The sequence below is a fragment of the Falco rusticolus genome, chromosome 7, assembly GCF_015220075.1.
Source record: "Falco rusticolus isolate bFalRus1 chromosome 7, bFalRus1.pri, whole genome shotgun sequence".
NCBI classification, from domain to species: Eukaryota; Metazoa; Chordata; class Aves; order Falconiformes; family Falconidae; genus Falco; species Falco rusticolus.
The window spans coordinates 599,692-615,428 of NC_051193.1; the positions used below are offsets into that span (position 1 = coordinate 599,692).

The following is a 15,737-nucleotide window of genomic DNA, read 5'->3' on the forward strand; positions in this document are numbered from 1 at the left end:
CAAGTTTGATAGCCCAGACAAAAGATACTTTTTCCTCAGTCAGTCTTTTTTGTTGGCAATGTCCTTCTTAAGTATTTACAGATCTACTGATGATATTTGTGGATTCCTGTGGTTCACCACGGCAATGGACTTGGTGACACCAGGACACATTGCTTGTTGCTGGAATAGAGCCAAGCTACATCATGAATTATGCAGATGGACTGTGAGTAAATAACATTTTATACAGATTTTCCTAGGCTGACCCTTTTTACTGTTTATAAGAAGAATGGGTCCAGAGATGCCTGTATCTCATGTTTGAAGAGAACCACCTCAAAATCGTCTAGCTTCATCTGCCTCCTTGGATCCTGCAGGCAACAGGGACCCTTTAATATTTACATCAAGTTTACAACTTCTCTTTCAAGCCTTGCCTCTTCCTGAAAAGATGCTAAATATTGACTTGTGACGTTGAGTGAGTTGAGGGTGTGTTACCCTATGTCCCTCATAACTTTATTTCACTAACTACTGTGGACCTGACGAGCCCTGCCTTGGGCTGGGAGGCTCCATAGGGCTTGTCAGCAATGCTCTTTCAGGTCCAGGATACATGAGCGATGTACCTGGGTCTGAAAATCAGATACATGTTAACAGCGTTTTTATTCTAGCAAAGCCCATAGGTAAGTTCCTGACTGCAGAGCTGGCAGCGTTGCTGCTGAAAACCCTCACAGAAAAAGCAAATCCTGAAAATATGCCTGAAACTAATGATGTCTTCTGTAGTCTGGCACTTAGGATGCTTTTTTCTTCACTACAACTTCATCTTGCAGGAGCTCCCACCAAGAGCATAGCCCTCCTGAGTTCTGAAGCTGAGAAGAGTACTCCAATGGCACTCTCGACTCATGAGGCTTTGCGTGGGTAAAGCTAACTGAAGGCGCTGGGACCCCAGAGAGCACTAAACAGTTGTGTTCCTTCCTCCCCTGCATGAAATGCCCATCTTCTGAGTCTTGCTGCAATTTACCTTCCTAGTTCTTATACTCAGTAGGAATTTAATTTTAATTGCAGTGTTGTCTCTTTATCCAAGTAAGGCTGTAAATGTATGCCTTTCCCCTTGCTCTGGGAACAGGATTCTTCACTTTCCTTAAGAGCCTTCCTGCAATCTTAATTCTCCTGTATACCTTAATTAGCACACTCCTAATCCGAGTGGTTTCCTTCCTGATTTGCACTTTTCAAGACTGTTACCCTGATGCAGACATTGTGGTACAAGTACTCACTGTATTTATGTCTTGAATTTATAATGGTCTCATTTTTAAACTTCTCATATTCTGTTATTCTCTTCTATTATTCCCTGCTATTCTTCTTTTATTCTCTTAAAAAGTAGAGATGATGATCTTGGTATTAGAGGTAATTATGTAGGTAAGTCCTCATCAGGTTTTACTGAAAACTCAGCAGCTCACCATGAGTTACTTCAAGAGCTATTGCAATTACTCAAGCCTTCATCACTAAGCTGATGGCATTAAATTATCTTTTATGTTGATTTGGGGATATTTGAAAATGTTTTGGAGCTGCCTGGACCACATCCCATCATTGTTTGGCTTTCTGAATTGCTTCTGTATCAGACCATCCTGTTTTCTTAGAGGACTTAATTGCTGTTAATGCTTCCTAAAACATGAAGCTGTGTTAGGAACAATAGCCTCCCAGGACCAGGTTGGGTAAATGTTTTACATAGGATATAAAACTCCAGTTAGGCTGGGAATTCTTGCAGTACTCTGTAACATGTCTTTAATGCATCCTGATGACAGATACCTAATATGATTCCCCAAGCATGTGAGTTAATGAGATTAAAACCATCCTACAGTAATCTTTGTCAAGCTGCATTTTGTTCTTTTTGAGTAATACATGGGAGCATAAGTTCTGTAGTATTTAAGCTTTACTAATCTCAGTGCTGCATTTATTGTATTGTTGGCAAGTTTGTGAGTGTTGTTGGGTGGATTAATGAGACTTTATTAAATCTGTAGTAGGACATAAAATTATGCTGCTGACACACTCCAGCTGTAGTGTTACCCTGTTCCACTGCCTTGACCTGTGCTGGGCTAGGCTGCTTGAGCACGCCGTGGAGCAGGTACAAAACTGCAGTTATACAAACAATTTGGTTCTGGTGTCTGGCAATTTGTGAAGTTTTTTGCTATTTTTAATATTGATCTGTTACGTAAATATAGGGGGGTGTATGCATATACTTGAAACAGGCTGTAAAATGTATAATCAGTATGATTTCAGGTCCCACGGTATATAATTTACAGAGCTCTGTGTCTGTGTGTCTGACATATATATGTCTGAATATAGGCTGTGTACATAGTAGTGTTCCCTGTGCTGAGACTTTACACTGGATAGCAGCACGTTGTATCTTTGTGTATTCAAGCAAAGGTGTTGTTTTGACATAGGACAAAACCCCATATTTCAAAAAAAACCCCTTCCGTTGTGTTTTGCAACTGCTTATGAGATGTAGAATGGAAATATGTTTTTTAATAGAAGTGTTATGCAGCTGGATACTGATGCAGGGATGCCAAGCACCTGTGCTAGACGCTGATTAGAAAAATTTGCAGTTGGTCCTGCACTGAATTCCTCCCTGTGTGAGCTGGTCTGATTTTTCTTTTTGACTAAAAGGTAATTCAGGGAGTGCTGTGCAGCTCAGTGAGTGTTCAGACAGTGAGACTGGTTTTTTCTTCTGGTGCCTTTCAGAAAGCTAATCCATGCAAAAAGCCACTGTCAGCTGAGTATAAATATTGCGTACTCTTGCTGAGAAATCTGTTGCTGAGCTGTTAGGTGGGAAGGGTAGGCTCTGGCTCCTGCCAGTTGGGTGTTGAGAGTTTTGTGTGCGACTTACAGCAAAATGGTTCGCACATATGCTTAATGACTATGAATTGCTTATTTTTACATGGAGATGGGTCAAAATTTCAATCTTTTCCCTTTTATGAAGGGATTATTTTTTTTCCTTTCTCATGAGTATAATAAGAATAAACTTTGTGCAGAAAAATGATGGCTATGTATTATCTTGGTTGAAAAAGCAGCCCTTTTTTGGACATGCTTCATTTTCTGCAAGGGCTATCATCTTCCTAACTGCTCAGACCAAGTGCCAGCCCACATTTGGGGTTGTACTCTGCCTGGTGTTTAGTGCAACGTAGGGAACTCCATGTCTTGTTCCATAAGTCCAAGTGTTTAAGCTGCCAAAGCTAGGTGCTTTCATGTGGTACTGTTACTGCTTTGAAATCCATTTGTCTATTCAAGGGTGCAGCTCAGCAAAGCCTGCACTGATTTGGCCTTCGGTTCATTCACAGTGTGTGCTGAAACTTACTTGCTTGCTGGGCAAGATCAGACAAAAAGGACACTCAAGAGGTAAAAATAAAGGCTCTGCCCAGTGAAAGATTTACAGGCAGGAGGAAGGGTATTAACGTTGTCCTGTTGACTGATGTCAATTGTTTTCATATTCTTCCAGCTGAAGGGCTTCCCCAGGTGTATTACTTCGGACCGTGTGGAAAGTACAACGCCATGGTACTAGAGCTGCTTGGTCCTAGCTTGGAAGATTTATTTGACCTCTGTGATAGGACGTTCACTTTGAAGACGGTATTAATGATAGCCATCCAGCTGGTGAGTAGCAGTGGGCAGGGCTCTGCCCGGCAGCCCACATGATGCCGACTCATGTTTATGTCAGTCCTGGGTTAGCTGAAGGTTGGGGTCATGGGGATGTCTGTTGGTTGGAGAGAGAATCTCCTTCCGTTGTAGAATCACAGAATGGTTTGGGTTGGAAGAGACCTTCAAAGACCTAGTCCAACTCCCCTGCCATGGGCAGGGACAACTTTCACTAGCTCAGCTTGCTCAAAGCCCTGTCCAGCCTGGCCTTGAACACTTGGAGTCATAGGGCATCCACAGCTTCTCTGGGAGACATCTTCCAGTGTCTCACCGTTCTCATAGTGAAGAATTTCTTCCTTGTGCCCAACCTAAACCTTCCCTCTTTCAGTTTAAAAACGTTGCCCCTTGTCCTGTCCCTACAGGCCTTGATAAAATAATCTCTCTCCATCTTTCTTATAAAAGAAAGCTTCTCAGGTTTGAGAAAAACTTCCTCATGAAAGGAAGGCTAAATTATGCTTATGAGCAAACTTGCTCCTTGCGTAGCAGAACCAGTGAAGCTGGATTCCTATGGACTTGCGTCCTGTGTCCCCTACACACCCCTGCCCCAGTATCTACCCCAGCTGAGCTCCCTCCCTCTGGACATCACCCAGAACATCTTATTACTTACCCGCTCCCCAGCACACATTGAGCACAGCACCCTCCCACCCTCTTACCAGTTTTACTGGTTTGGTGCTGCCAGGCTGCTTATGGACTGAAACCTCTCAGAGCAATGGGAGCTGAGCTCTCCTTAGCCAAAATACCAGCATTCAAGGTCTCTGCCTTTGTCAAATTTGGTAAAAATTGGCCAATGTGTTTAAACGACTAACAGGTAGAAAATAATAGATCTATGGGCAGCATCACAGAGCCCCTAATTTGCCTGAAAAGGAAACCAAGCTGAAAGTGGTAGCTTGGATTTGTGTTTGCATTAGAAGTGGACAATGTGAAAACTGAATGTACTAAACGTGGTGAGTGAACTTCCACAAGTCAGTAGGGCCAATCAGTTACTGTTTCAGTTTGGCTTTCTGGTTTTCAACCTGTGATCTGCAGATACCCGAGTGGCACAGCAGAGCTGGGACTGTATATTCACGTTAACATATCAGTGGATAGAAGTGCCGAAGGAAAGTGAAGATAGTAAGGGAGTGAGGAACACAATCCTTTCTAAATAAACTGAAGTTTGCCACAGCAGAATCTCAAATGGAAAATTGAGGTCACAGATGCAAAAGTTTGAACAGTGCCTGCTTGGTATTGGGTTCATGAAGTTGTCCTCCTATGGCTGAGCAGTCTAGTTTTGTTGGCTTTGAGTGTTCATCAGTGGAAAAACAATTTATAGTATTGTTTTTGATTATATCAAGTGGCAACAGATGGCAAAACCTTGGATGTAGTTTGTGTGACCTTTTGGTTGTAGAGATGTAAATTTATTCCCATATGACTGCTGGGGAAATCAAGATGGTCACAGCAGTGTCCATCTGCCTTTTGCCAAGCCCTAGGAGCATTTAAGGAGACAGATTTAGCATCTTCAGATGTGCCCTGTCTCCTTCCCTGGGAAGTTTCCTGGGAGAAAGGCTCACCTGGCCCTCGGACACATGTTTTCTGAAGCGACTGGCATTTACTGCTTGACTGCAATGAAAACCCTTCACTCCAACCACAAGGCTTTGGGGAGAATTGTCTTGGATTTGTCTTAGTTCCTATGCTAAATTGTTGCAGTCACTGTGTCACAGTCCAGTGTGAGAGAGACATCAGAGAAGGGAAGTTGGACTGTCATATTCAGTTGGTTTGCCTCCATAAATCATGTTTTGGTCAAAAGCAAGAGCAGTCAAGCCTGCTTAAGCTACTGTAATTCTACTCACAGGCGTGAGGAGACATAAGACTTCATTGCCAGAATCCAGTGCATTGCATGAGCAGCGTTTCTCTTCTTTGATGCTTGACACACCTGTTAATGAAGCCTAATATCCAGGGAGACTTCCAAAAACATGAGTGGCCTGTTACCACCCAGACAGCAGAGAGGAACACCCTGCCCTGATGTAGAGAGTGAGGGACAACTTAGCACGTTGCAGAAAACTGCTACTCTGGTTGGGTTCTCCCCAAAATGCCATCAAATTATATCTTTTTTTAAGGCCAGGAAGACCACCCAAAGGTAAAGCAGTACTACTTGTCTGGGAGGCCCCTCTGCAGCATGGAGCTCAGGGAGTTCCCAGGAGATGACCCCAGTCCTGGGAGTCACCTTTGCATTGCCACTCCCACCTTAGGTTTGATCCTCTCCAGAGGGATCTGCCATGGATGTCTTTGCACTTGTTGGAGCAGCAACACTGGCAGCGAGGGTGCCCTGAGCTAGTGGGGTGTTAAGTGTCCACCCCTTTGTCCCTTAGATCTTTCTCCCCTCACTTGCCTGTGATGATCCTGATGTCTTTCGGAGCATCTAGTTCCTTCTCGGCCATTGCATGGTTCCTTGTCGTTGCCTGCTGCAGGCTCAGCCTGACAGCACCAACTGCTGCTTTCAAGGTCCTGTTTAGCTGCCTTCACCCTGCTCTCCCTCCTTAAGCCTGACTGCTGCTGCAGTACATCTCTGACACATCTACATGTGTCCTGCATGCTAAAACTAGGCAGGAACTTCAGATGCAGTGTGGTGGCACTTGATCTCCTTTTTTTGTGTCCAGTGGTCAATTTTTAACCAGAGGCATCCCTGAAAAGTGTCTTTTAATAAGCATATGTGCTTGGCTGGTCTTACTTACCTTGACAGGTAGCAGCATCTCAGGACTGGGGCGGATCCTTTTATTCTACAGATGTTAGAAGAAAGAGAAGCCCTGTAGGAGAAACAAATACATCGTCATTGATTTAAGGAGTGTCGCTCATGATTGTAGGAGAATTTAAACATGGTTTTACATCAAGACGACTCCTGGATGAGGGAGATAGAGACCAGACAAGGATGAGTCTTCAAGAAGACGACCCTATTCTGGAATCTGTTCAGATGAGATGACACAGTAGGAAGGTCATGCCTTGGCAGGGGGATGAGCCACACAGCCCTCAGGTTTGTCACTAGGCTTGCATATTTTTCTGGTAAGTGTGCCTTGTGTTCAGAGCTGTGGCAGCAGCTTACCAAACGTAGCTTGAGCCAGATCAGAAATGTTCTTGGTCTAATACCACCATTTCATACCTCTCAGTGAAAACCTGCATTGAAGGAGTCCTCTGTTTTCCTTCCCTGGTGGAAGTTTTCCAGCTCTGTTACTGCTGTAACTTCTGTGTCTCCAGTGTTTCATGTTGCTCTGCTACAAGCATCACACTGGAACTGCTTCCTCCGTCCTCTCTGTGCAACTGAATAGATCAAGCAGTTGATGTTCCTGAATGAAGCAAAGCTTGGCAATTAAAAATGCTTGCACTAATAACGTTCCCTAAAGCCCATAAATTGGAAGGCATCTTAGGGCTTTGCAGAGCTGACTTGGTGTTTGGGCTGGGGGAGAATGTTTTTTTTATTCTGGCTTTAACTTTTCCACTCTTGGCCAGGTCCAACATCTGTGATACTCATTGACAACTCAGTTTTTTCAGGAGTAAATGTTATTTTCACCCTTGCTTAAGTGCTTGCTGTCAGAAGCAAGGTCCATTGTGCTAGGCACTGTGCAAATACTTCCAGCTGAGGTCTGGACCAAGTCATGGTGAAAAGGTTTTTTGAGTGGTGACCCATCAAAATTGTCTTTCATAAAAGACACCAAAACAGCCTTTAAACAGAAGGCATTTTTTTATCTCTGCTGATCTGATCTATATTCAAGCAGGTGGCGTGTGGAAGAAGGGCTCAAATTTATCAAGAGGGTCTAGACATGACATTGCCATCGAGATCAGATCCTTAAGAGTTACCTTTCTGGGGGAAAAGGGTTTATTACACTTGCTTCCTTGGCAGAAGAAAGGAAAATAAAAGCATGGGTTTCTTTGTCATCTGGTTAAATGTCACAAATATCCTCTCATTCCTCAGCTGCACTGCAGGAGTCCTGCGGTGTGCCAGGGGATACTCTCCCCTTCTAGGGGTTTCTCTGACAACTGAAATGGAGATTTGTGGCTCTGAAGATGGACTTGGCTGGCCATGGCCATGGAAATCCTGCTTTAATTTACAAGCAGAGTCTCCCATCCACCCCTAGTGTTTCTGTGCCCTACAATAAAATGCCATAGTCTGTTTTTATTGCTGTTAAAATAACAGAGCAGATGTTAACACTGCTTCACAGTGACTGTTTTTCCAGTGTAAAAGCAATTCTGACAGTTGTAGCTCCTTGCAGTGGGTTCTCTGACTGTAGGATTAATGCACAGACATTTGAGCCTGTGGTTCAAACACAAAGGAGTGGGCACTGTGTCTCTGCATCCAGCACATTTCTGGAGTGGGAACTCCTCTTCTTCAGCTGTGCAATGGGTTTGAGTCAGGCCGAGGCTGTGCTGCACTAGCACTGCTAGTTTCTTCTCAGGCAGCAAGCCTGAAAGGGTGATGCAGCACAGATAGTCACCAGCCCCCCATCACTAGCAGCCATAAGCAGGGTGAGTGTCTTGTCAGGGTGAATAAAGCATGGAGACTACTCTGGCAAACATCATTCTGACTTGGAGTGTCTTTCAGCCATCACTGGCTGTGCACAGCTCTCCAACAGCACATCATGAAGCATCCAGGCAGGTGGAAGTAAAGAAAAAGGAATATGAAAGATCTGAGAGCATCTCTGTGTGTGTGTGGTGAAGCAAAAGAGGCAGGTAAATAAGTATCTCTTAAGTGCTGCTGGAGTGTATAGGTTCATCTGACATCTCTGCTGTCCAAGTTGTTGTCCTGGCCAATGCAGCTTGATGTGAGTTTTTAAGGAACAAAAAAAATAGGCTTTTTTTCAGGTTGTGTAATTGCTATTGACCATTTCAACAATTGAGCTTCTTTGGTAGCAGGGACAAATGAGCCAGTCAGGCTCTGTGTGAAAGTTTGTTATGTATTGAGAGGGAAGGAAACACTTTGTTCCTGTTTTAAGGGTTGCATCTTGATTTGAATTGCCTCCCAACATACCTTTTTGTCTTCCAACCTGCTGCTGTGTCCTGTAGGTGATTCAAAGCGTGAAGAATGGCTGAAGTGCAGAGCATCTGCTCTGTTCTGCATCATCCTGTAATTGATTAGAAATAATGGCTGTTAGCTGTGAAACCCATTTTCTCAGCACATTGAAATAAATCACTACTTAGAGGTGAGGGAAATGGCAACACGTGCTGTTACCATCTTTGAAAAAGCCTTTGAGCCAGTCCTGTTTTTTAAGATTGATTCACCTGCAGTCATTTTTTTCCTGTCTACTGCCCTCTCTCTGCACATCATTTTTTATTTCATAAGGAGTGCTGCCCCCTCCTGCCTGTAACTTCTTTTGTGGTGGTGGAAATGTAGTAGGTTTTCCTTCAAAATAAGGCATCTGATAAACCTCTGGGAGCAGGATGATGACACACACATATGGAGCTTTCAGCCAGGTGTGGATCCAGGGTCTGTAAAGAGAAAAAGAGGTCTGGATTTGCCAGCTGAGAATGCTTCTGGAGTCGGAGCGGGAAGCCAAAGAGCAGTCAGTGTCTGTCAGCCCAGTGGTGCTCACGGTCAAGGCAAGCAGAATGGCTGGAAGGACTGACGTGGGGTTACTGCTGCCTGGGCAGCTGCTCAGCTGGAGGAAGAGCTGGCTTGGTGATCCAGACTCCAGGATCCTGCCCCATGCGGGAGCTGTGGAGCTGTCCTGCCAGTATCGACCTAGTGCAGAACTGCTCAGGAACTAATGACTCCCTGCAGGGAGCTCCCTTGGGGGGGGCACCAGCTGGTGGCTCTCAGCTTAGGTGCTCCCGGAATCCGATAGCATCACACTGTGAGGTCCACCGCAGTGGTGTGGCCCTTAGCTCTGTAGATTGTTATTAAATTGTTCTTATCTCAACCCTTGAGTTTTGCATTCCTTTCCGATCCTCCTCCCCACCCTTCCGGGTTGGGGGGGAGCAAGTGGCTGCGTGGTGCTTGGTTGCCGGCTGGGGTTAAACCACAACAGTCCTTTTTTGGCACCCAACATAGGGCATGAAGGGTTAAGATAAGAACAATTTAATAATTTAAACAGAATAAAAAGGAAAGAATAATAATAATAATAGTTATAATGGAAAGGTAGGGAAAAGGATAAAATCCAAAGGAAAAGGGAGAAAGGAAAACAAGGGATGCACAGCACAACTGCTCACCACCCGCTGACCGATGCCCAGCCAGTCCCCGAGCAGCCATCCCCCCTCAGCTAACCCTCCAAGTTTCTATATCAAGCATGACGTCCCACGGTATGGAATACCTCTTTGGCTGCTTCAGGGCAGCTGACCTGGCTGTGTCCCTTCAGTCTCTTGTGCCCCCTCCCAGCCCTCTGGCTGGCAGGGCCCAAGGAACAGACAAATCCTTGACTTAGTATAAACATCACCCAAGCAACAAATGAAAGCATCAGTGCAGTTATCAGCATTGTTCTCACATCATAGCCAAGACACAGCACTTGACTAGCACCTAGGAAGAAAGTGAACTCCATCCCAGCTGAAACCAGGACAGATGCTTGTTAGTGCAAAATTTGGAGTTTGCAGGAGCTTTGCAATGGTTTCATTGTGTTGCAAGCCTGCATGCAGACAGGTAGCTTCAAATGACCTTTCCATTGAACCATCTTGCTTAAAAAAAGCCACCATGCTCTACAGCATGCAGGGCAGCTGCAGACCAGGACAGCTATAAATGGGAATTCACAGGTTTTTGTTTAAAACCTCAGAAGGAAATTAAAAGGGAATAAATTAAATGAAATTGTGAGTAATTTCCACTTAGAAATCATCTATTAAGTTAGGAACTTAAAGGAGAACTGCTTGGTGACCTATTCAGACTTCACCTGCAATATATTTCATTTCAAAAGCAATATTAATGATAAGCATCTGAATAATAAGGTACATTGTTAAAGGGGAAATGGCCCTCCTTTGCGTCGGAATCGGGGTTCCTGCCCTTTTATCTTCTCAGTAATACTGCCAGAACCAAGTTAGTCAAAAGCTGAAAAATATTCCAGCTATTCCTAGTTGACAACCAATGAGGTTAATTATTATTTTTAGTCAGTGTTGAGGATCTTAAGGCTTCTGCCTGCCCAAAAATCCCCCTCCATGAAGAATTTGGCATGTCTAAGACAACATATGAGTTGAGGGAGGAAGGTGGTAAGACACAGAGCAACAAGGGAAGGCTGTGGGCAAGGGAAGAGCTCTTGGTAACTGGTATAGTATGTTTAAAATCAATACAAAAAGTCTGCTGCAATTCCCTGTGGCATCCTTCCAAAAGCTATGTCCCGGTGGTAACGTTACAGAAACAGCCTTTGCAGCTTCTGTAGGAATTAAGTCAGGTAGCCAGAGAAAGGAGGGGATGACAAATTCCTTTTCCGAGACTTCATCAGAGGACATGACCCAGCTCCGATCAGAAATGCAGCTTTAGTTCACTCACTCCATCTGTTGCTGCATTTCTCATAGAGTAGCTGAAATGGGAGGTAGCACTGAGCTGAGGCTCAGTGGTGGGCTAACAAAACCTTGTAGCCTTGTTAGCTGGGGGAGTGAGGTAGCTGGTCTGCTCACAAATGACTTGTTGTTTTGCAGATATCTCGAATGGAGTACGTGCATTCAAAGAACCTCATCTACCGAGACGTCAAGCCAGAAAACTTCCTTATTGGCCGGCAAGGCAATAAGAAAGAGCATGTCATTCACATCATAGACTTTGGATTGGCAAAGGAGTACATTGACCCGGAAACCAAAAAACACATACCTTACAGGGAACACAAAAGCTTAACTGGAACGGCAAGATATATGTCCATCAACACTCATCTTGGCAAAGGTCTGTGTGGTTGGTAGGAGCTTGCCATGCCAAGTTGTGTAGACCTCCAACAGTAGTTTGGCTTATGGGTCTCTCGTGCCCTTTGAGCTGTTTGTAAACTTCTCAATGCCATGATGCTGTTTTCAGTTGTGAGACTTTTTTTTTCCCCCCTTTTGAGGATTTGAGACAGCTGAAATGTTGCAAGCCTCATAATTACAGTTTTTATTGGGAACTAAATAACTGGTAGCAACCCTACACTGATAAAAGACAAGTAGGTGGGTAGTAATTGCTGCACTAAATGATTACCAAATAGATTATTATAGCACAGCTATACCTTCCAGTTTCAGGTGTCAGGAGTTGGATGTTCCCTGACCTAATAATTGGTTGGAGAAAATTAATGATTTAACTAATGTTAAACCTGGCCTTGATCTCCTCTCCTCACTGCCGCCTTTCATACCAGAAGATTACCTTTCTGTGGCTGAAAGGCAAAAAAACTTATTAAATGTTTATATTCACTTAAACTCACAAGAGCAGTAAGATAATTGAACCTTCTTTGAGCAACCTTCCAGCTATGAGATCAAGGCATCACTGGCTTTCATGTCTCTTGGAGAGCACTCTTTCTTTGGGGAGTAAGGAGGGATGAGCCCGACTTCTCATTTTGGAAAACCTGGTGAAGGGTCAGGAAAGGATGGAGGAATGAGAAGCTGCAGTGGGAGCAGGCTCGGAAGCTGCTGGTGCTGGGGGTGTGCTCTGCAGGTGGATATGGAAGGAAGATGTGCTTGCATTTGAAGTACACTGTGTGCCTTCTTTAGGAGCCATTGCCGTGCAGGTTTTGCAGCTCATGCTGTGGCTCATGCCGGGGAAGATTCTGTTCTGGGTGCATGTATTTGAGGAGGGGAGGATTAGCTGCTGGCTGTGGCGGGGGCTGTCGCTGCCCAGAGGGGTTTTGTGGGGCTGATGCTTTGCTGGTGAGGCCAGCCCAAGTGGAGTCAGTCCCTTCACATTTAAAAATAAAGGAGTTTGATTACAGTTTTTCTGAAAGACAAGTGCAGTCAGCCATCTTCCCAAGAAGTTCATCTGTATCATTGCATTAAATTACCCAGGACAGCCTCTTACCGCCCGCCCCCCCCCCCCCCCCCCCCCCCCCCCCCCCCATTTTTACAGCTATGTGAGTGTAACCTGCAGGAACTGTCATCTCAGTTCCCTTCTGCTGAATGTTCTCACCCCCAGCATCTTTTGAGAGTGAAATTTGCTGCTACTTTTGAAGGAGAGTCATGCTGTGCAAAGCACTGCCTTTTTCTCCTCTTGCAGATGCTGCAGCATCAGGGACAGCTCACGCAGTTTGTCGTAGCGTGTGGGCTGCATGACTAGATCTGCTCTGGATTGTGGCTGTGGAGCACGTTATTTGCTTACAGGTGGAGATTCAGAGCAGAGGAGGTTACATCAAATCAGTCTGCAAGTCCAGTGAACTGAAGTCCGCACAGTGCAGCCCAGCCCAGCGGCAGGCCCATGCAGTTGTGCTCCAGATTAGTTGTTCTGTCTGGTATCATCCCTTGGGGTTTTTGATACATTTTGGTACATTATTTTAAGGATGCTTTTTCCTTTGGCTTGAGGTCCCTTTTTTCCCCTTTTCATTCATAATCATAACATCTGCGTGGCAACAGCAGCAAGTGTTTCACAAGGAAAAGCAGTGCTAGAAGGAGCTGGGTTTGTGCTGCTCTGATGTGATGAGCTGCAGAAGCAATTGGGAAAGGATTGGCACTGTGCAACATGGTAGTTCCCTGCAAGTGTCCCCTGCCTGTTCCTGTGTAGTTCAGAGGAGATAACATAATCCAGAACCACATCACAGGTGCACCATCGGGCACTGGCAGTCCAGAGGACTGTGGAGCTGCTTTATTTTATTATTCCTCTGTGATTAATACTTCCACCTCTTACCGATTCTACCTAAGGCTGGGCAGTATGTCTTACAGCTCCTGTGTTATCTCATGCTTTCTAGCTGATCTTTACATGTTTTATGCTTTTTTGTAACAAGTTCCAAGTGGTTTTGCACAGCTATGGACAGCAAGTGAACTTCCCTGTGATAACTTTTATCTCGGAAATAAGTGTGGCTACTGATCAGATCTCAGATCCATTTCTGCAGCCGCAGCAATAATTTATTATCTCTTCTGTTTCAGAGCAAAGTCGTCGAGACGACTTGGAAGCTCTTGGCCATATGTTTATGTATTTCCTCCGAGGCAGTCTGCCCTGGCAAGGATTGAAGGTAGGTTTGAGCTGTAATTTTTGCCCTTTGAAACTTTGTCTGGTCTATGCCCAAATGAGAATCTGGTAGGGAAACATTTGCAAAATCCAACCAGAAACACTGTTACCTGTCACTTCGAGTTGCCCTTAGCTTAGCTGAATTGGTACAAGTCTGGAGGGAGGATGCAGCAGAGGCAGATGAGCAGCTGGGACAGGGACAGCAGAGAGAGCTGTTGAGCTGTTGGAGCAGCTTTGCTGAAATATGAAGCTGCCCCAAGCTGGAGTGTGACTGGGACACAGTGGTTGTTTATGAAGTTCCAGTTATGGCACACAATCCCCCAGCTGCATCTGTGAAAAGTGTTTGTAACGGGAGCAGTTTGATGGTTTTAGATGTGCAGATGGACTTTGGCTTGAAAAACTGGTTTTCTGGCAGTATTGAGTTTGGCTTCCCTCCAGAGATACTGGACACTCCGTGCTTAGAAGTTTATGAAATGTCGTGTACAATGTGAAGAGCTGCAAGCAATTGAATTATGGCAACTGCAGCTAACATCCGTCAGCTGAATTAACTAATAGTAAGTCATTTGCTGGCTCTGAAGCTGTTGGTAGCTGCATCTTCACTTCTCCATCATTTTCCTGATGATTTTGGAATTGCAGTGAGCATAGGGAACGCATTTGATCAGGTTAGGAGAAGGTTTATTGGTGAAGACGGTAACTCCTGCTAGACCTGTTAGTACTGTTGGAAAAGGAGACAAGGTTTTGGGGTCATAAGCTGCTCAGCAGAGTGCTGCTATGGTCAGTGACAGTGGCTTGTATGATAGACCTTGTTAAGCTGTTTTGTCACCATCTATCCAGAGTTAGTCTCAGCTTAGCTTTATCAGATGTGTGCCAGAAATGTTAACAATGACTCATAAAAGCAAAGAAAGGGGTTTTCGGGCATAAGAGTGATTGTGAAAAAAATCAGAATATCTCTGACTTTAAGTTCACACCTCTGTAAGTGTAAGTTATTCTGTTACATATTCTGTTTCTAGTTTAGTTTAACTCATCTGCTTTAAATTAGTCCTGTAAATTATTCTAAAATAATTCCAGGTTTAGACAAGATTCTACAAATTTTTTTCACTTCAGTGCTGAACTGGATAAAAATTAGTTGACAACTCCTTGAAGTTCTGCATTTCTTTAGCTCCAGAACAAGCACAGACTCTTCAGCTTGATCTAGAATATGGCATCTTCATGCTTCTAAGTTTCCTCAGCTTACACTTCTGGTCTATACTGCCAGTGCTAACATTTTGAGAGAGCATCTTACAAGGCTAATTATGCTGCAGCTAGGTTTAATTGACATATTTTGAAATGGAGGCAATAAAACCCATACTTAGGATGCCAACTGGACCAGAGTTCTGCTTGGGGGGGGAGGGGGGGGGCAGGGCAGGTGGGAAATTAGCTGAAAATTGTTTCATTTTCTTGATGACCAGATATTCAATCAGTGCTGTCTAAGTAATAGACAGTTTGGAGGTGAAAGGAGAGGCAGTATGGGAGTAGCATGGAATCTGGGAGAACTGTGATTGATGTAACCATATAGTTATATCTATGTGGTGCCATTCTGTTATACACAGTAAAACCCGCATTGCCATTGCAATTTCCCTACTTTTGCAGTTGTTTATGAAGGCATCTTGGTTGCTGATGGCTCTTAGCCTAGGACAGGATACTGATGTGCCATCATAATATCTGCAGTTTTGTCTTACTGACCCATAAAAGCTCCCCTTTACAGTCCTCAGGACTAGGCTGGTAAGAAATTACTGTTGTAAGGCACTAAAAAGTGTCCTTCCTTTCAAGTACTGAAGAGGTTTTGAATGTGTCCTTGGATGTTCTTTGCTGATAGCACATAAAATGCATAGTGAGAATTACAACAGGGTAAGATACTATTCCTACTAGTGTAGTCTAGGATGCAGTTCAGTTACAAGTAACATCTTCTGATACCACCCAGAATCGGTATTAAATACCTTGTTTTTCTTCCCATACAGCATGTCGTTTATCACATGGTTGAACTCTTTCTCCA

General features: G+C 44.3%; 1 protein-coding gene across 5 annotated transcripts in view; it reads left to right on the forward strand.

Moving 5' to 3' along the window:
• Positions 1-15,737, forward strand: part of CSNK1G1 (casein kinase 1 gamma 1) — a 108,157-nt gene that overhangs the window by 72,520 nt on the left and 19,900 nt on the right. For all 5 annotated transcript variants that reach the window (XM_037394103.1, XM_037394102.1, XM_037394106.1 and 2 more), the window contains 3 exons: positions 3,461-3,612; positions 11,236-11,470; positions 13,624-13,709. In XM_037394103.1, coding sequence (XP_037250000.1) covers positions 3,461-3,612; positions 11,236-11,470; positions 13,624-13,709 — 473 coding nt within the window. The remainder of the gene's footprint in view (positions 1-3,460; positions 3,613-11,235; positions 11,471-13,623; positions 13,710-15,737) is intronic.